Raw genomic sequence first — 21,694 nt, 5'->3', positions numbered from 1 at the left:
CGTCCTGCCACCTCAAGGGAGATGTGGAGGTTTAAAAGGAATCAGACACCTGCTTGTAAGGACATCAGAAAAACAAAGGGAAGAAAGGCAAAAATTTAGGTTGGAGACTCCAGTCTAGAAAGTCCACCAAGCACCAAATGTAGTTCCAAACTGAAAACAAAAATCAATTTGGCTTGTGTCTTCCTAGGATTTTCCTTGTGAGATAATCGTTCCTTATCGTGAAACATGTTTTGGGGGGACTGTGCTATTATTAAATGGAACCCTGCAGACAAGATCCCAGTATCTCTGGTGTTTGCACACCACGCGGTGCTGAGAAGCCCTCCGTCAAAATGAAATGGCCCCGTGAGCTCCAGCTTAAGCCAGGGCCTCATCCAACAGCAGGCGATGGGTGGGGTGTGGGGCTGGAGAAGCTGTGATTATGACTTGTGTGATTTCCTGCCGTCAAACACTTGTGTTATTTCTTTAACGTGTGACCCAGAGGGACATACCTCAGTGTTTTGTTTTTCAGGGACCTATCCCCAGCTCACCGTCCACAGCCTGTTTGATCTGGGGAGAATTCCCTCCGTGGCCTGCCTCAGACTCTCGATTCATCTGTTGGAGTCTGACTATTGTGGCTGTCTGCTGGCAGCCTGCTTGCCTCAGGCTTTTGTCTCCAAACTTAGACACGTGCAATTTGCCACCTTTCCAATCTGAGAATGATTTCCAGGCTACTGAAGGGGAAAGGGAGGTTTAAGCTTCCATTTGTTTTTAGAGGGAAAAATGACATGCCATTTATTGTCCAAGATACATGACCAAATTAGCACATCTGTGAAACCCAATGAAACAAATTCCAGCTAGAACTGGCTCTAAATTTATTAGATCTGTTCATGTGTGGCATACAGAGAAAAAAAAATATCCTTCTGGTGGCATTTACATAATTGTCAGTCATTTCTTCACCTTTCACAGTAATGTATTTCTCTGTCCATTTTCTTATAGGCACAATTCTTATAGAGTAAAGACACATGAGAAATATGACTTATTTACCAGGTAGAGACACAGCAGCAAACTAGCCCTTATCATATATATACTAGCCTTAAACTATGATGTTGGGTCACATTTTTATAAAACTTCCAGAACGAAGATCATATTACAAAGTGATTTTCAGATATTATGAAATTCAAAATAGAATAGAGTTGGCCTGAGTTTTCTTTTCTTTTTTTTTTTTTTTTTTTTTTTGCAGTACGCGGGCCTCTCACTGTTGTGGCCTCTCCCGTTGCGGAGCACAGGCTCCGGACGCGCAGGCTCAGCGGCCATGGCTCACGGGCCCAGCCGCTCCGCGGCGTGTGGGATCTTCCCGGACCGGGACACGAACCCGCCTCCCCTGCAGCCACAGGCAGACTCTCAACCACTGCGCCACCAGGGAAGCCCCCCTGATTTTTCTTTTAAAGTCACTAAAATAGAAAATATCAAAGATAATTTCATCTTCAAACCCATGAGTCAATGTAACTGTTGCAACTAAAAAGACTTTTGCTTTGGTTTTTAAAGCAATCAGTACCAAAAGCCAGTCTGTTAAGAATTAAAAACACACGTGAAAGAAAATAGAGAGTAGTTCAGAAATCGTTTCTACAAATACACCAGTGAGAACAGCCCTTAGGAACTTTCAGTGATGTTCTAGATACATGCAGTGAAATAGAGGCTAAAGTTTCTTTAGCTCTGGAGTTTTCTGTGCCAGAGAAGCCTTATGACATCTGCCTTCAATCATTAAACAGATCCCAGTTGAGAAAGGAGTAATGGAGCATCATACTTGATAAAGCAAATGTAAATCAGGTAGTTAAATTGATTATGATCATTTCTGATCACCCTACATCACCTGGAGACACTGACATGATTACTCCAAGGACCATTATAAATATTAGGATCTGCAGACAGTGGCCTGGGAATAAAGCGGCAGTGCTTAGGGACAAACCCTTGTCTCTGCCATTACCTTGTTAGACATAATGTAATGTGACATATGGTTTCTCGGGCTTCCTTCCAGGTAGAAAAATGAATTAAGTCACACTAACATAGGTTCTAATTAAGGAACGGAAGACTTCTGCCTGGTCAGAGCTATCAGTAAAGGGGGAAAGAGCAAAGCATGTAAAATAAACCAGTTCATGCTTACAGATTTGCTGTCTAGAATTCTTCCCAGGCTCATGCTTTTGTACCCAAAATCGTTTACTTTTCTCACCATTTATTTTCTATTTGTATATCTCATTATATTCTACTATTGCTTAAATAATATGGCCACATAGCTCTCACATTAATCAATTTTATGTTTGACTCGAAAAGCTATCTAAAGTTCTCTGTTAAGGAAGTAGCAGGAAATTCTGCTTTTGGTCATGATGGAATAACAGGGACCAGTTTACCTTTCTGCCTTAAACACATAAAGCACAGTGAAAAACTATGAAACGATGTTGTTCAGACATTGGGCAACAGGAAGCACAAAACAGGGGTCCCCGAGAGAAGGGAAACAAATGTGGTAAACCCTAGGATTGTCCCAGATTATTGCATGGAGAGTTTCCAGGCTGCAGTGCAGGGACAGAGAACTCAAACAGCATGACAGTGACCCTGAGCCAAGCGGACAGGGTTGAAAACTTAAGGAAGCCAGGGCGCTAGAATGTGCGGGGCAGAATAGCAGGGAGAAGAGAGCTGCCTGGAGAGGACAGTCATCTAGAAAGAAAGCTCCCGCGATCTTCAGAGGGTTTGCCTCAAGGGTTCAGCTGAGTGCTACTTGGAGCATTCATGTGAGGAAGTTACCAGAGGCTGGGAAAAGAACTTTCAGAAATGAATGGGCAGAACAATGCTTGGAGTTCACACAGGGGCTGGCATAAATTTGGTCCCTACCAGGCAGAGTGGAAAAATCTCACGATATATGGAGCATCAAGTAAAGTACTCAGAAGAGATTATCTCAATATTGAGAGACAAAATTAGCTCGAGATTAATTAAGATTTTAAGTAAGCCCCCAAAGGATCAAATTGTGCTTAAGTAACTTAACTGCATCCCAGGACAAAAGTCAAGAATATTTAAAGGAATACAGAAATATCTAGCGCACAGCAAGGTAAAATTCACAGTGCCTCACATACTATGAAAAATCAGTAGGCATGCAAAGAAGTAGAAAAGTATGACCCATAATGAAGACAAAAATCAGTTAATAGAAACAGACCCAGAAATAACAGTTATTACAATTATATTCTATATGTTCAAGCGTGTTAAGGAAAGACGTAGAGGAGATGTCAAAAAGACCCACATCAAATTTCTATACATGAAAACTATTATGTCGGAGATAAAAAAGTATACACCAAATGGAATTAATGGTAGACATTGTAGAAGAAGGGAGTGGTGAATTTAAGACAAGGCAATAGAAATGATCCCAAATGAAAGAGAGAGAGGAAAAAAGAAATATAAAGGAAAAAGATGATTTGAGGATCAGTGAATTTTGGGACAACTTCAGATGACCAAATAAATGTGTACCTGGAGTTCCCAAAAAACTAGAGGGTGGGTACAGGAGTCATATTTGAAGAAATAAAGGCCAAGATTCTTCCAAATTTGGTGAAAACTGTAAGCCCACAGATTCAAGAAGCTCAAGAAACCTCAAGCACAAGAAACACCAAAGCACATCATAACCATATTACTTAAAATGAGTGATAAAGAGAAAATCTTAAAAGAAGCCAGAGGAAAAAAGACATATTACATACAGAGGAACAAAGACAGGAATGACAACAGATATATCAGTGGAAATGATGCAAGCTAGAAGAGAGTGAATACATCTTCAAAATAGTGAAAGAAAAAACCATCAACCTAGAATTGTACACTCAGATAAAATACCTTTCAAAAATGAAAATATAATAAAGATATTCTCAGACAGACAGAAGCTGAAATAATTCCTCGCCAACAGATGGCGCACTGCTAGAAATATTTCAAGCAGAAGGCAAATGATATCAGATCGAAATCTGGATCTACACCATGGGAAGAAGAGAACCTGAAATGCAGATAGGTAGGTAAATATAGCATATTCCCCCCCTTATTCTGAAAGCCCCTTTAAAAGATAAGTGACTGTATTTACACAAATCAGTTAAAAGTTAAAGGATGGAAAAAAAATGTGCCAGGCTAAGCTAATCAAGAAGAAGCAGGACTGGCTGTATTAATATCAGGAAAAATAGGTTTTAGAGAAAAGAATATTACCAGGCATAAACAGGGTCACTCCATAATGAAAAAGGGTGATTCATTAAGAGAACATAACAATCTAAAACACTGACGAACCTAATAACAGAGTTTCAAAGTACCTGAAACAGAACTGTCAGAACTGAACGGAAGAAAAAAGTAAAGCAGGACTGCTCTGCCAACATTCCTTTGGTTTTAAGTTTAGCTTAAAATATAGTTTTATCAAATTAAATCACAACTCTGAAATTTGCAAGTATTTTTCTAGATGAAGAATACATTCAATAAAATGTCATTCCCCCGGGTTGCATTACCTTCTCATTAACTGCCAAACCAAGGCCAATGTCAGGGTGCGGTTTCCTTCATTGAGATCTTGGCCCCCAATGCCCACCAGGGAAAATTTCGCTTGATTCTTCCCCAGTTCCACTGCATAGTTACAGTTCTCAAGCTGTTAATGAGAGGGAAGGGAAACAATCTAATGTCAGCATCTCGATGATGATAAATACCCGAGAAAATAAGATAATAAAGACACGAAATGAAACAATAAGGTGAGATTGACTGATCTCTCAAGCCTCGCCTGGTTCTGCAATTCTAGGATGCTAAGTTAGTCAAATGATTTTCTGTCTTTTCTTCAATGGAACCCCTCACTCCCACCAAAAACATATTCATAGTGTACTTTAAGGGCAAAACCAAAATGAATTATGATGATGAACATTTTCATGGCTACATCACACTACAGAACTAGACAGCCATACTAAGTGACCTGTCTATAATGTTCCTAAAATAGCTGAATTCATAGAGATTGACATAGAACATCTGAATTCTCCATCCTACATGCACACGGTAGACCGACATGTGGGACAGGTATTCCTGTGGCTGTGACGCATGCATCATTGGGTCACAGGCATGAGAAATGGTGGGAAATGTTCGTGCCAACCCCGTGGCTGCTTTTACAGAACAATGTGTTCCCATTACGTTGACACTAGACATACTATTTGTACAAGTCAAACTGTTAGTACAAGGCTTCGATTCTTTAGAAAATTAGAATGATGATCTTGCTGGGGCAAAAGCAACCCTGCAGCTCTGCTTGCTCTAATTATCTTAATTAGAATTTTTACATCATAAAGTTTAAAGACATCCAACATGGAATTATAACTAAGTAATCAACTGAAATAATGAACTCACTTTAATAAAACCATTCAGGTTTCTGATTGCAGTACTCTAATTTAATCCATGGATAAACAGTTATCTAAGTCTGGCCTCCTGATAAAGTATTCACAAGGTACCCTTGCAGGCTTATGACTTCAACTGCCTACCAGAACATTAGAAGAGTCATTGTTTGGGATTTCCCTGGTGGCGCAGTGGTTAAGAATCCGCCTGCCAATGCAGGGGACACAAGTTTGAGCCCTGGTCTGGAAGATCCCACATGCCGCGGAGCAGCTAAGCCTGTGCGCCACAACTACTGAGCCTGTGCTCTAGAGCCCGCGAGCCACAACTACTGAGCCCATGTGCCACAACTACTGAAGCCCATGCACCTAAAACCGAGCTCCGCAACAAGAGAAACCACTGCAATGAGAAGCCTGCGCAACGCAATGAAGAGTAGCTCCTACTCGATGCAACTAGAGAAAGCCCACATGCGGCAACGAAGACCCAACGCAACCAAAAAAAAAAAAAAGAAAAAAGAGTCATTGTTTACCTTCTTCATATTGCCCCCCAGTTTGGGGTATGGTGGTTTGTTCACTCTGTTCCAATCAACAGGGACTCTAATCTTTTCATAGAGCTGGAAGATGACCAGGGCATCTGATAAGTCACTGAACAAAAACAAACACAAAAGAATTCTCAGATACTCAGCATTTATGAAGCTCCTGCGGCGGGCCAGGCAATTCCTTATATATTAGCTCAAGGAACATTCCCAGCAATTGGCAACACTGGCATCAGTAGCTCCATCTTTAGAGGTGAAGAAACCTCGACTCAGAGAAAGGGAGGGAATTGACTGGAGGTCTCCCCCGGGTGTGACCACCTTTGCCCCTTCAGCAGAAACACGCAGCCTCCAGAAAAAGAAATACGGCTCTAACAAATGGCATAGGAGATACAGCCACAAACTGAACATTTCCTGTTTGGCCTGCTTCTGAGCAGACCTTGGGTTTACAACAGGGATTCCGTTTGTCCTTTTGCTGCTGGGTTATGATGTTTGTACTAAATACACAGCAAGGTTGGTGTATGGAAGTGAGTTTCTTAACATCTGCTGCTCAACGTGGCATTTCCCCCTTCTCACCGAGGTGCACACACTTTGTAAAGAGAATTGCACACCACAGTGGTATTTGAAATCTTGGGGATCTCTCCAGGTCTTGGTACCTCATATTAAGGAAGAGTCTTCCAATATTCTTACCTGTACAAATGATTGACTCGAGGGCTTACACCCAAGGAGTTCATCCAGTTCCTAAATGTCCGCTCTTCTCTTGTCTCACCTAAATGAATGAAGACCAGTTATCTTTCACGTAGCTAGAAAATATGCCTTTTTTTATGATCAAAGTTTAACTAAAGAAGCTGTAATAAACACTGAAAGTAGAAAAAAAAACCCTAATGGATTTGGATGAGGGTTGCTATTCTGTGTTAATTTTTTTTTTCCACTTCAATTCAATGAGTATCTCTAGAGCATCTATGAGTGGTGCACAAGATCCTGTGTGGGGAAACTCTTCAGGGCTGTCCCTCAAAGGCTTGCATTCTTTCTGGAAAAACAAGTATTTTAGGCATCAAAGAGGGATCATGCAAGCTGGAGGGCTAAAATATGAGGTAGATATTTATACTCGAGTTGAGATAAAGGAGAGAATTTTATGGGCTAAATTTGGAGGGAGCGCAATCTGAGCTTTCCCTTAGAGGGTTAGTAAAATCTGGATACTAAAGAGGAAAGAGGAGAGGATCTGGGGGGATAAGTAAGGAGTGGAAGTAGGAGATTGTGTAAATACGAACACAGAGGGAGCGATAGGCAAGGTCTGTCTTAAAACCGTTAGGAACTGATTTTTCAGGGATCTGTGTTGTATAGGCCACAGAGACTAGTGGCTGGAACCAGAATCAGGCATCTTCGGATGCCAGGTAGCAGATTTTGGTTGATATATTAGACAATGACAGTCATTATGGGTTCTTTTTTTTTTATCACTATGATAAATTCTTGAGCAAGGCGGAGATATAACGAAAGCAGCACTGTGATGTGCTCGGCAGCAGTGTGCAGAATTACTGAAAGGCAATATGCATTTAAATTAAACACACAGAGGGGATAGTGTGTGACACCAGCACGTGGGCACATTCAAGTGCTTGATGGATGGAGGAGTAGGCCCCTAAGACCTAGTGAAATAGTTGGTGTATGATTTAATAAGAGTCCGGAAGAGCCGAAAGGAAAAATAACAATCTAAAGGTCGTTCTGGGGGAAGAATTATTAGTTATTTGTTGATTCAAGAGATTTTGGCGGGAAGGCGAGGAAGATATCAAAGTGGAACCCAGAGTTTTGGTAACTGAAGAAAAAAAAAATGGTATGATTAATGGAAATGGAGAATTTCTAAAGGAGAGTAGATGGAATGGGGGCAGGGGGTAGAGAGGCAATGCGGGAAGGGGAAATGATCAATTCTGTCTTGTATATGCTGAATTTCAAGCGATAGCGATGGACCCAAATCTGGATGATCTAGAGGCAGCTAGAAACTGGTGATTAGAGGGCTTGACATACATATTTGGTAGTCAACAGAATGCACAGACCCCTGACCACTGTTTATCAAATCACACAAATGCAGCAGCGTTGGAACACAGATTGATTTTGCAGTTCCAGCTAGAGTAAAGCGCTGCAGAAAAGGATCAACCAATTCTTTAACTCTGGATTTTCTTTCTTTGGTGACATTCATTTATTATTACTTTTGTATTGATTTTCTGTCTCAATATCGGGACAATTCACGATGAAAAAAAGAAAAACATCTCTGGCACTATCACCTATTAGAACTTGACTAAAGCTGTGTGATTTTTTTTGTCCAGTCTTAGGGCTTTAACCTCCTAAATGTAACGGTCATGGATTCTGCCTCATTTTGTGGCCTTATTCTGCCTTATTTTGTGGCCCCCATTATCCAAATCAAAGAAGCAAAACAAAAATTTCAGTAAGCATCTCTTAACATAAGTTAAATATCATTTTTAAATGATGCATGGCTGCAATTTCTTGCCTCTAGGAATTAACACTCAGTTCATTAAGTACATAACTTAGGTTTTTGGAACTCAGGATTTATTTCATCTGATAATTAAATGCATTGTCTTCCCTAAAACATTTAATTCTGATAATGGATGAAGCCTATGTATAATGGATGTGATATAATGGTATTTGATTATTGCTGTTTGTCTGTAACTGACTTGATTCATCTATTTATTCTCTTTGTTATGTACCAGAGAATTGATGACCTGTTTGCAAATCTTCCACGTGAGGGGCTTATGTTTGCGTAGGAGGTGATTTTGAATTGCCCTTGAATTAGAATTGTGACCGCTTTTCCGAACATTTAAGCAACCAATTTCCAGTTACCTTCAAGGGCTCCCCAGTCGATGTCCTGGTTCTCTGGTTTGTGCAGGGCAGGGTATCTGTTAAAGAGGTTGGCAATAAAAGCCAAGTTCAACTTGGGGTTCCCTCGGACAACATCTGTAGCTGTGACAAACTGCCGGCAGCCCAGCCTCTCCGCCTGCTGCAACATGCATTCTGCCCTCTGGATGTCATCCTTCTCCTGCAATGAAAAAGGACGGACGTCTCAAGGCTGGGTCAAAGCCTCTCTAGGCACAAAGTAGACATGGATAATAATATGAAAAAGAGATGGGAATCTTACTGAAACCCTTAGTATTCACCCTCAGATAGACACTTAAAACAGAAAATTATCACTTGTATTTGCCTGAACCAAAATCAGAAAGTCACAAGTAAAAGGAATCTCAGAAGTTAAGTAATCAAGTCCTTCCATCTTTATACAGAACGGAACCATTTCAGATGAATAGTTGGTTGTCTTGTCTTTAAAGAGATTCAGTAGATTCTACAGTTTTGTCATTTAAGTTCATCTTAATTATTTTCAACCATTAGGTTTCCTTTTTATTATCTTCTTGCATAGACCTCATGAAAAATGTTCATTTATTAAGTAATAGATTATATTCCTATTTTCAGTTCATCAAAGATATTTACATCTGCCAACAAGAACTTCTGATTGGTTTAACCGCCTTTCCCACACTGAGTTGGTGTACTTGCAGCTCAGACAAAATAAATTTAAGCTACACAGTGTCATTGATAAATATATAATATCTATTTGGCTTCTGCAGACTTCAGATTGAGGATCACCCCCTTAATGTATTAAAAGCCTATTCAAATAGTTCTAGAGAATCTCCAGTCATTTGTAAACAGACTCTTACCAGAAAACTAAAGTTTTGTTGACATATGGTCCATTGCCCTCTAATGCTCTTAAAAGTGTATGAAACCGCAAATTTTCAGACAACTGGAACTTATTAAAACTAGAATTATCTCTTAATATGGTGCTTTGCTAGATAACACTATACATTTCAGAAGCTCTACTTCTCATGCAGGAATGAGTTAACTTTAATATTAACTCATTGGATTTAACTCTAATGATATGAAATGAGGCACAAGAATGGGTAAGGCAACTTCTCTACATCAATACTAAAGTGCTGGCAAAACTGAAGTTTTAATCAGACCCTTGTTGTGCCCTTTGTTTTCTTTTCTTTTTTTTTATACTGTATGGTTCTATTTATTGTTTTGGCAAAATCTTTTATTTTCTTTCCAAAGTTGTTTTTCTACATAAGATAAAAACATTCCATCAAGATTTTCTTTTGGATTGACCCACAGGATTTTTTTTCTTGACGATTTCAACCATACTGATTTTCTAAGATTATTCTCTCTAAATCCTATCTGTGTCAGATAATGTGGCTGAACAACAGATGAGACAACTGTAAGAATAAATATTTTTTTTGGATGACCACAACAAAAGCAACAATGATTGCAATTACCAAACACGAAACACACTCATTCTATGTCATAATATTGACATTCAGTCCAGTAATCCTCCACTGTAACAGCTCCTTTACTTGCAGTGAAAATTGATTTGTATATTTTTTACACCTCTGAGTCCTTGTGGGATTTTTTTTATTCAAACAGAAAGTCACAAAAATTATAATCATCTTCATCAGTTCACTCAGTCCCATGTAATTTTTTTCATCTTGATCTTTTGTTAGTACTTTTATGAATTCATCAGTTTTCCATTAGAGTTCTAAAAACTCTTATTCATTCAGTTCAGCAGTATAGTCAGTTACCAGAAACCTGTACTTGTCAGAGTCGTTTCCATGAATTCCTTGAAGATGAAACCCTTTTATAGGAACATTTTTGCAAAAGCATCAGAGTACACCCAAAACTGTCTGTAAATGACAAAAGACTTAAAAATGACCACGGTTAAAGATTTGATGAAAGTTCATAATAATGCAATTGACAAGGAAATTTAGTTATTTCTGAGATATACATTTTAAAGTAATAACTAGAATTATGACTTATAACATTATACCAGAACATATAAGATTTTTAGAAATTTCATGTAATGTCTGAAACATTTATATTAACATATTTCCATACAAATAACCCAAAGAAAGTTTAGTATTAGTTGTTTTTTTGTTTGTTTGTTTATACTGCAGGTTCTTATTAGTCATCAATTTTATACACATCAGTGTATACATGTCAATCCCAATCACCCAATTCAGCACACCACCATCCCCACCCCACCGTGGTTTTCCACCCTTGGTGTCCATATGTTTGTTCTCTACATCTGTGTCTCAACTTCTGCCCTGCAAACCAGTTCATCTGTACCATTTTTCTAGGTTCCACATACATGCGTTAATATACAATATTTGTTTTTCTCTTTCTGACTTACTTCACTCTGTATGACAGTCTCTAGATTCATCCATGTCTCAAAAAATGACTCAATTTCGTTCTTTTTTATGGCTGAGTAATATTCCATTGTATATATGTACCACAACTTCTTTATCCATTCGTCTCTTGATGGGCATTTAGGTTGCTTCCATGACCTGACTATTGTAAATAGTGCTGCCGTGAACACTGGGGTGCATGTGTCTTTTTGAATTATGGTTTTCTCTGGGTATATGCCCAGTAGTGGGATTGCTGGGTCATATGGTAATTCTATTTGTAGTTTTTTAAGGAACCTCCATACTGTTCTCCATAGTCGCTGTATCAATATCAATTTACATTCCCACCAACAGTGCAGGACGGTTCCCTTTTCTCCACACCCTCTCCAGCACTTGTTGCTTGTAGATTTTCTGATGATGCCCATTCTAACTGGTGTGAGGTGATACTGCATTGTAGTTTTGATTTGCATTTCTCTAATGATTAGTGATGTTGAGCATCCTTTCATGTGGTTTTTACTCTTCAGTTTGTTAATATGGTGTATCACATTGATTGTTTTGCATGTATTGAAGAATCCTTGCATCCCTGGGATAAATCCCACTTGATCATGGTGTATGATCCTTTTAATGTATTGTTGGATTCTGTTTCCTAGTATTTTGTTGAGGATTTTTGCATCTATATTCATCAGTGATCTTAGTCTGTAATTTTCTTTTTTTGTAGTATCTTTGTCTGGTTTTGGTATCAGGGTGACCGTGGCCTCATAGAATGAGTTTGGGAGTGTTCCTTCTTCTGCAAGTTTTTGGAAGAGTTTGAAAAGGATGGGTGTTAACTCTTCTCTAAATGTTTGATAGAATTCACCTGTGAAGCCATCTGGTCCTGGACTTTTGTTTGTTGGAAGATTTTGAATCACAGTTTCAATTTCATTACTTGTGATTCGTCTGTTCATATTTTGTGTTTCTTCCTGGTTCAGTCTTGGAAGGTTATACCTTTCTAAGAATTTGTCCATTTCTTCTAGGCTGTCCACTTTGTTTTCAATGGGTCCTCATACCAGACACCTCTAAAAACTCAGACGGTCTTGTCCAGCCCTTTCTCCCGTGACCCTCAATGGTGTAGTGAGGCAGGGCTGTGGCTGGGTGGATTTCGGAGCCATCCTGGGCTTAAATCCTTGCTATGCCACATACTGGCTCTGTGGCCATGAGGTGATTATTAACTTTTCTGACCTTCAGTTTTCTCAATTATAAAACAGAGTTATGAGCACTTACTTTAGTGATGTTTGCAAGGATTAGGGGCAGTGTAAGCAACATGCCCAGCATAACACCTGGCACATAGGAAGAACCCAGCAAGCGGGGTTTCCTCTTATTAGGATTAATAGAGGACAGAGCCCCAGCCTTGGATCACATGACTTCCACTAATCTGTCACATGATCTTGAACATATTAATGAACCCCTCTGAATCTCATTTTGTTTTTCATCGTGATAGTGGGAATTTATTTATTTGTGTAAATATCCTGTCTATTTCTAGAAATAATATTCAGGTACCTAAAAATGGAAAAAAGAATCCTTCTTGGTGTTGTAGGGCCTGTTAAATGAGGGGACACATGCAGAAGTGCCTCTGACGCTGTGTGGCATTTAATTAGCATTCCTCTCCTTCCTTAATTTTAATTCCAGATTCAATTTTCCACAGTTACAACCCAAAACTGTTAACAGTTTTTAACAATTTAACACGGCTCTAAGCAGAGATGTCCACTCATGGAACTCTGGAGCCAGCATCACATAGGGCAATGGAACAGCCAATGCAGAGGAATCATCACATCTAACACGACTTGGGGCACGGCCTTACCCTCAGTCCTGACATGTCAATAACAACAGCAGGAATACCTCCTTCTTCTCCTTTTGGAGCCACCTGTTCAAGCAGGTGGTAATAAGCTTTTGAGTCCTGTGAGAAATGAGGAAATTACAATTTCAAAATGGCACAGCTAATTACATACTTAGCACGACAATAATTTCCCCAAAGCAAACCTATTTGATTTCTCATCCAACTATCATTCAAGAATGCAACTTAATTAACAAAGCTGGGAACATTCACTAATTTGAATTTTCTATTTCTCTCTTTATATATTATATTTGCCTTTCTTTTTAAAAGGAGTATAACAGCTAAAAATACAGGCCATACATAAAAGGCAAATGCTATTCTGTTGATCTTAGGGGAGAAAAATAATTTGTTTACATGTATTAAATTGTATACAGGAAAATATATATACCTTTATATTGCTGTAGAAGTCAGTCAGCTAAGGTTTAGTTAAAAAAAAAAAAGTGACAGAAAAAGGAAGCAGAAGTTTAAGGCAGAGTTTAAAAACACATTTAAATGGACAATCATCAAAAGAAAAAGATTTCGAAGACAGAATATTGAAGCATTCACAAGCAGTCTTTATGTAAAGGGAGCAATATTAAGGGAAGTGCATTTACTATTTATCAAGAAGCTAGAAAAAGTGGTTTAGTTTAGCTATTGCAGAGTAGATATGGATACTGAATTCTCATGTTTTCTTAGATTCTGGAAATAGGCTTATTGACAAAAAATTTTCTGAATCATAGTCTTAAAATTACAAGTTTATTCTCATTCAATGAAAGCATACAGATTTTCAGGTAGTTTATTTAAATCATTTAAAGACATCTTAATTTCTCTTAAAGACTGAAAAATCAGCTGTCGCTCTGTTTGTTTTTAAAAACCGGGTAAAGCCCAGGGAGAGCAGAGGTATGCTCACCTCCTGTGACATTAGAAAGATGAGAAGAGGGAGCACCGGCCATGCACGCTGTACCTGGGGAAACTGATTTTCATCTCTTCTCTCTACCTTCTCCTTTCTCTTACTTTTTGCTGTAGGTATTTCGAAGTCAGTGAAAGTTCCACGCAGGGTTAGGCATGAATAAAATCTGCACATCATGTGTCCCATCTGTTTAGCTTTGCTAAGAGTCACCTCATTTCACCAGACCCTAAGAGACTTGTCTCATTCATTGTATTTTGGGGGTTCTCCCCTCCTTTGCTGACTTTGTGTGATTTAAGGGCACCTCCCAAAGTCTGAGCCGCATGCTCAGACTTACATGTCACAGCACTGATGTTGGTGGTGAGGCAGCTACTCCCAGAGAACAGGCACAACCACTGTATAAGTGCTCAGCTTGCCAGTTCCTATCTCATAGTCTAAAGAACACAGCCTTTCAGTCATAGGAACTCAGGTAAATTTATGGCTCCAACCAAGCATCCTAATTTTATCTGAAAAGTTTGAGAATTTTGGCTGAAATGATTGCAGAACCTAAGTGTTGAGCACAAAGGGATGCTGTCCAGTTTCTGATTAATCCCAGTTTGGCTGGTGGTGCAAGAAGAATGTTAATAACCAATGAAAGTTCTGTAGTTAGAAAAAATAAATTTGGCATTATTAGCTTATGTCCTAAGGAACTGGGGACTTTCCATCTAGAAGCTTCACTCTAATTGGTACTGTGCCTGGCAGACCTTGAGTTCTAAAAGCCATTAAGTCCACAGCAGGGGGAAGTTGTCACTCAAGAATTACAAGCCTGGGTTCACTTGGTGAGTCATGTGACCTTTCCTCTGACTTTTTCTCTTTGGAGAAAATGTCTTTAACTTTTGAGAAAGTGGAGACTGGAATGTTTTTCTCATGTTGCATTCCAGCATCTCATACCATTTCCTCCTGGGACTGACATTCCTTCCCGCTCCTTAAGCTCTTTCTGTGTCGGCCCATCTGTTATCAATGCTAACAAGCTGCTCCTTTCACCTTGGCATGGAACTTTTCACAAACTTGAAAACTACAGTGCATGCTTCCCTCAGCCTTTCCCCCTTTGGATCGCTGTTGTAGGACTAACTGTGTCTTCTACGATTTCTGGGGTTAATTCTCATTGCAGATGGTTTCCAGAATCATTATCTTTTAAACATCACTGGTTTCTACAAATAAAAAGCTTTCAAGAAATTTACGAATTGTTTCAGAGGAGCAGTATGTATGGTGGTCAAGTATCATGGAGGTCAACTGCTCAGTTTGAGTCCTGACCCCACTCCCCCAGCTATATGAACTCGAACAAGTTACTTATATTCTCTTTACCTCGGTTTCCTTATCTGCAAAATGAGCAAATAATAATCCTTATCTCAAAGATCTGTTGTGAGGATTAAATGAGTCAATACATGCATAAAGCAGTTAGAACAGTGCCTGGCATGCAGTACATACTGTTTGCTATGATTAGGATAATTAGAAGAGTAATCCTGGTTTAATTTTTTTTAAAGGAATCCCCATCTGATGCTCCCGTTGATAAAATCAGAAAGACATTAGAATCCTACACAGACTCTCTTTACCTAAAAATCAGTCTTACCTCTTGCTCTTCCTCTAACTCACCCTCATCCCTCTACGTTCTGATGTTGAAACTCCAGGGGACACCCATCTCGTTGATGTGGTGCGGTTGCTAGGGCCTTGGGCAGGTCTGCATGTGGCCCTGAGCTGGAGCTGCACATGGACTCGAGAACAGCATGGGCCCCGAAATAGCACCGGCCACTCTAACTAACGCCAGAACTTCTGAAGAGATGAAGCCCCTTTGTCTTTACCTTTGTCTCTTCTCTGTTAATGCCCCAATTCCCTTCACGCCTCTGGTTAGTCGTGTACAAAGCCCACTCCTCCTACCTTGATGTCACTGCTGAAGTTGTTGATTTTGCTGCAGCCTGCGTTTTCCAGGTGGTAATTAGCCCATCTCAGCAGGAGCTCCTCAGGGGAGAGTTTCATCATATCCTCCAGACTCTCCCCTTCTCTCAAAAGAGCAGCCAGTGCTGGAGAGGAGCAACACCGAAGAAAAATAAATGCAGGGGATATTAGGGGGGATTAGTTATAGATTAAACCAAGCCCTGCTGGGAAGTCAAAGATACCACGTTATCTCTCTGGGATAGAGGGACATATAGCCTTTCCCATGGAATAAACACTTTATTATTATTCCCTAAAAAGAGGTGTAAGGTATTGTAAGCCTAGTTATTATCCCCATTTTTCGGGTGGAGAAGACAAAGGCACCAATGAATATCAGTGCTATGCCTCAGAATACAGGAGCAGAGCCATGGAAATAACCAGACTATCGACTCAGAATACTCTGCGGGGTCTGTCAGAGCACGTTTGATACGATACGACATTTTTGCTTTTAAGAGATCTATTTCATAATCATGACAATGTCCTCTTGTTTATTCCCATAGGTGTTTTATATTTCAAAGGCTTACCTGCATAATTATAGCATCTCAGAAAGTGTAATTAACTCTTTCCTCTGTTTCTCAGATGAATTAAGTCATTTTTCCTCAGCTAGAAGGTTTAAATTTAGCTGAGGTCATTATTTGCAAATCAATATTGTTTCTAATGTGTTCTAAGTTCCCTATTTGCTTTTTTCTTCTTTATATTCTGTTTAATATATTGGTTTTCAAATGGTACCCCAGGATTCTTCACTGGTTACTTTGATTTGGACATGTAAATTAAATATAAATATATATATATAAAAGGTTAGAATTTGGCTACAGATTTCATATTACTAGGATCTGTACAGGAAAAATGAAAGGTAACAGTGTGTTTTGTATATTTATCAAGGTCTACTATTACTGTCTAAAGGACAGGCTGAATTGTTTAAATGCTTAGGATGCTGACAGCAGGTGGGATAAGAATGACAGCTACAAATACTTAGTTGAGAACTCTGAAACTCTAAATGTAATTTCCTATAATCTTGGTAAGAAAGAGACTGAGTTTCTACTCTGGTGCTATCACTGCAGTATACGAATGTGAATCACTTTGTAAAATCCAAGTTTAAATTAGCCTAGTTTGTTACAAAGCGTCTAAAGGCAAAGTGAGCTCAGAAAAGCTCTTGAGGTTGGGGTCCCAGACAGGTAGACTGAGCTCTAGGTTCTAAACAAGCCTTATTAGTAGTCTGTGGTCTTAAAAAAGCTTTTGCTCCGTTGTTTTAAAAAGTCTGGGCAGTGTGGATAGAATGTGTTACATTAATACAATGGATTGGATATAACTGTCGTTTCAAAAACTGAGGATTCTGAGTTTGACAACTCCTGACATCTTCCTCTCACAGCCCCCAACACACACACTAACAAAAAGTCATGCCGTTATTAACGTCGGAGGCTTTGCTGGTACCTTCGTTTCTGCTGAGTTCAATGTCGGCAAATAACCCAATCTTGATGACCTGCCACAGCAGTCCCAGGACCAGGTAAGGCTTCCCCTCCTTTAAGTCCTCAGCCCCGATATTAACCACGTGGCAGCCGATGGCTGAGGCAGAGTTCAGAGCCAGGTTCAGATTCTCCTGAAGGGGAAAAAGTAGGCAAGTTTTGGTTTTGACCTTGCAGCTGCCAAATGATCATCCTTGATCGGCAGCAGCAACGTTTTGCTTCTAGAAAGTTCATAGGTCTAGAGGCATTGTCTTCACTAGATTTTTAACACTGAAAAAAAGCAGGGAGTAACACCTGGATTTTACTGGAGTAAAATCCGGTAACCAGACGCTGGGCTCAGGCAGTGGCGTGGTCCATCAAGCCAGAGCCCTGAGCTGAAGGCTCATCCTGGTCCCGATGAAACTAACCAGCCTTCTCTTTGCACACTGCTCTGTGATGGAGCCTCCGCTCTCAGCATCTCCATCAGCCAGCAACGAAGGGGCACATTTGAGGGCGTCACTGTCTTCTGACTAGCTATTGTCAATAACCCAGTTGTTGATGTAAATCAAGGCCATGAAAGAGAGTAACAAAATATCTTTTTGACATTCAGATTGGATATTGAAGGAATGAAAAAGATTCAAATGAAATTCCTAGAAAAGACAGAGCGGTTTTTACTAGGACAATTTATTGATTATCTATAATATCTAGGGACCTTGAGTACACACACGCGAACACACACACGCATATCCACATGCATACAGATTATATGTTCTTATAACTAACAACAATGTATGTAAGGTAACTCATATATAGTTGGAATAGGGTCAGTGAAATTTGCAGTCCAGGGTCTTTCTACAGTTGATCCTTGAACAACACAGGTTTGAACTGCTGGATCCACTTATACGTAGGTTTTTATCGATAGTAAATACTACAGTACTACCATGATCCACAGTTGGTTGACACCATGGACGCAGAACCCTGGTTATGGAGGAACCAAGTACAGGAAGGGCAGACTGTAAATTATATTTGGATTTTGGACCGAGCGGAGGGCTGACACACCCCCTTCCGCCCATGGTTCAAGGGTCAACTCTACTATTATTTTTGAGTCCACAAAGAAGGAGATATCAGAGTCAAAGATGTACAGAACTTGTTTTTATGATAGATTAAAAACAAAACACAGGCCACCAGTGAATTGGGAAGGGGATTATCAGAAGAAAACTGGGTTTTTACCCTAATGTAGAGCTCAAAATGACAAGTAAAAAATATCACGTCCACTTACGGCCAAGACTAAAATTTAACATCAAGATTATATATGATGTTAAGTGCCTTCATGTACATTTAATCATAGCTCTTGCTTTGATCACGGCTTCCATTTTTTAGGAACACAGCGTTGCTTAAATCCAAACAGGACATAATATATTGCTCGTGATTTAAGAAGTGAGATGTGGTTTCTGAGCAAAAGATTACAATAATGTTAAAATGCTGGAACATAAGACAGAAATGCAGCTTACTTACTACCGGTCACTGTTCCACTTAATCAACAAACTGAAGGCATAAAAGTAAGTTATATTTATCACATTCGGGTCTGTGGCCAATAGCACCGTGAAGGCTGCCAGAGCACTTCTCTTTTTTTACCCCCTCACTTCTTAGAAAGGCTAATCTTTTCAGATAAAATATTGTGTAGTTGGCATCAGCTCCGAGATAAATTGCCAGGGAAAGTTTGAGTTAAATTTTAGCCGATGTGAATTTTATTCATACGTGGCCAGAACAAACAAAGTCTGCCCCAACTACTAATACTCACTAACTTCCCTCACCGCCCCCCCCACTATATTAATACAAGACAAAGTAGAAATGTGTCCCCCTCTCCCTACTAGTCATGACAGATCACCAGCCCAAAGCCTGGGCTTTGGAAATAATGTCTGAGCGCCTGAAAAAGGCTGACTCAGCAGTCACGGGCGACTCATTTCTTCAAAGCACAATCCTACATTAAGGTAACACAGGGAAGACACACCTGAATGGTGAAAGGGGTGAGTTTCTTTTTGTTGATTGTCCTTTCATCAATTGTGTCCGGCACTGATAGGTTGATCATTTTACTGAAAGAGAAACAATTACATAAAGCAGGCTTCCAAATAAAAGAGCCCAGTGACACTGAGTTTAAGTTCTAGCAATGCCATAAGCAAAGAGGACAGCAACATCATTGTTAGCCATGAAAATTGCTCCACTATATAAAAGATTATCTATACACTTTTGAGCTTACATAAGGTCTAAATTTCTATTTGACAGCTGGCCAAACTCCATACCTTCAACTGATCATATAATAAAATGTTTTATATTCTCCTGTAGGCATTATAGTATCAGTACTTTAGCAATGTCTCCCACTTAAGTATCTAATACATTGGTCAGACATCCAAAATAAACAGCTATTATTTATGAAAAACTTATTTTACCCACTTAGCTTTGGTTTAACCTCCAATGGGTCATTAAAAATAAATTTCCTTAGGTCACTTCCATCTTATTTAGAGAAAGGAAGTTGGGAAAAAATCCAAAGGAACAACAACAAAATCAAAGAATAATAAACTTGAATGTGACTATTTCTTTTTTTAATAAGAGAAATCAACATTAACTTTTTTTCTAACAATTTTTAGGCATATAGATGCTTAAATAAAGATGTATTTCCACAACTTTGCTCTGTGTGTGTGTGTGTGTGTGTGTGTGTGTGTGTGTGTACATATATTTAAATAAAAGGCACTTTATTGCAATTTAGGCAAAACAAACCCCTAAATCATTATTTGAAAAATATGAAACTCTAGTGAACTAGAAGCTCTGGGAAACAGTAGGAGAGAGGGGTGGCTTAAAAAAGTATACGATATCCCTGCCCTTGAAAAGCTTAGAGTCAAATTACAGAGACAAAATATATGGATATGAAAATCTACATAACAGTCCAAAGCAGAACATTATAATGGCTCCCAAAGTACTACAAACAGTATGTGCTTTAAGAATTCAGTGAAGGAAGCAGAAACTAACACACCATTGTAAAGCAATTATACCCCAATAAAGATGTTAAAAAAAAAAAAAGAATTCAGTGAAGGGAGAGATCAGTAGGAGTTTTACAGTAAATGGATTTGTGTAGGAGGAGAGGGTGGGGAAGGACATTTTCAAAAAGGAAAATAAAAGGCAAAGCCAGAGTCGCAAGTTGTAAGCAGGGCGTGTATGGGGAAGAGTGAGTATGGTTGATGAAGCATCCAATCATTCCTACAACCCTTCGCCCGTGCCCTGGGCTGGGTGCCTGAGTCATGGGGGTCTTGGGAGGTACAACTAGAAAGAGACTGAGGGAAGACCAGGGGGTGGTCTTAAAGAGTCAGGACCTAAAGAGTCAGGACCTGAACATGCAGGCTAGGTTTCTGATGTCTTTTTTCAGCCGTTGAACTTTTGAAAAATAAAATCTCATGGTGAGCTCTAATAAACAAAATACTGAGAGTGGAATTGCTCTGGTCAGAGCAGAGGAGGGGTAGGAGGCTCAAAGTCTTGCCCACACATCTTTCCCTTCAATGCCCGAGCCCACCTGAGATCGGGCCTTTCAAGCCTCCTCATTCATGCCACATCTTACAATGACAGAGAGGCTGCCAAGGCAAGAGCCACAGAGGCATTTTCAGAGGCACCATCCTGAGTTGACCAACCATGTTGAGAGGACTCCCGTGCATAGAATACATCCCTCCCTTTCCAGGCGCCTGCAGCATTTGTGCACCACTCAATAGTTCTTTTTTTTTTTTTCACACAACATATACTTAGTTCATAATAGTAGTTCAACATAATAGTTCTTTTGCTTGAGGATTTGCATTGGATGCTTCAATTATCATGCTGCTATTATCATTCAATTCTATGTACTCTCACAGCAGGCCATGCTCAGATGAAGCAAAACGACATATAGTCCAAAAATAATTGATTTTGACCTTGTGTTACTCTATCTCTACGTTCATGTCTGTCTCTGTGCTGTGCATACCTCTCCTCCACCCAAGTGATGGTAGTTTTACATTTCTCATTATAAGCTGCTTTTGAAATCAGTTTGCTCTCCTGAACCTGCCACGTGAAAGTCTGGAAAAGCATTTCAGATCCAGCTGAGCACCAGAGGAAGTGAACCTAGAGATAAATGCAGTGAATTGCTGGTATTCCAGAAAATTCTAGGGACACCTTCGGAAGCCAAGAAGGCTGTGTTATTTACCAAAGCACAATGCCATCTCCAACAGCGCTGAAGAGATCATTGGTGTTTGGATTCATTGGGATGACATGCCGACAGTCGGGGTCACTTTCCAGGGCTATGTTTATCCAGTTGACAAAGGCATACTTCTCTTCCTCTGCAAGTAAATGATTAATATGACTTATTTGCAAAGTGAAAATCTGATACAAACGGATCTTAGATTCTTGTGC

The 21,694-nt window shown here is 39.6% G+C and overlaps 1 protein-coding gene across 3 annotated transcripts in view; it reads right to left on the bottom strand.

The window, feature by feature from the left end:
• LCP1 (lymphocyte cytosolic protein 1) overlaps nt 1-21,694 on the bottom strand; it is a 55,255-nt gene that overhangs the window by 11,598 nt on the left and 21,963 nt on the right. Inside the window, exons 5-14 of one of the 3 annotated variants that reach the window (XM_082859314.1) lie at nt 21,489-21,621; nt 19,281-19,362; nt 17,259-17,424; nt 15,774-15,916; nt 12,941-13,036; nt 8,726-8,921; nt 6,566-6,644; nt 5,873-5,987; nt 4,491-4,624; nt 1,183-1,430 (exon numbers count right to left, since the gene is read on the bottom strand). In XM_082859314.1, the coding sequence (XP_082715440.1) occupies nt 1,283-1,430; nt 4,491-4,624; nt 5,873-5,987; nt 6,566-6,644; nt 8,726-8,921; nt 12,941-13,036; nt 15,774-15,916; nt 17,259-17,424; nt 19,281-19,362; nt 21,489-21,621 (1,292 nt within the window). In that variant the 3' untranslated portion in view covers nt 1,183-1,282. Of the gene's footprint in view, nt 1-1,182; nt 1,431-4,490; nt 4,625-5,872; nt 5,988-6,565; nt 6,645-8,725; nt 8,922-12,940; nt 13,037-15,773; nt 15,917-17,258; nt 17,425-19,280; nt 19,363-21,488; nt 21,622-21,694 lie in introns of those variants that run through there. The other 2 variants (XM_082859312.1, XM_082859313.1) reach the window with 2 other exon arrangements.

Source organism: Leucopleurus acutus, assembly GCF_964270905.1.
Source record: "Leucopleurus acutus genome assembly, chromosome: 18".
Taxonomy (NCBI): Eukaryota; Metazoa; Chordata; class Mammalia; order Artiodactyla; family Delphinidae; genus Leucopleurus; species Leucopleurus acutus.
This window is presented reverse-complemented; position numbering and strand designations above follow the sequence as displayed.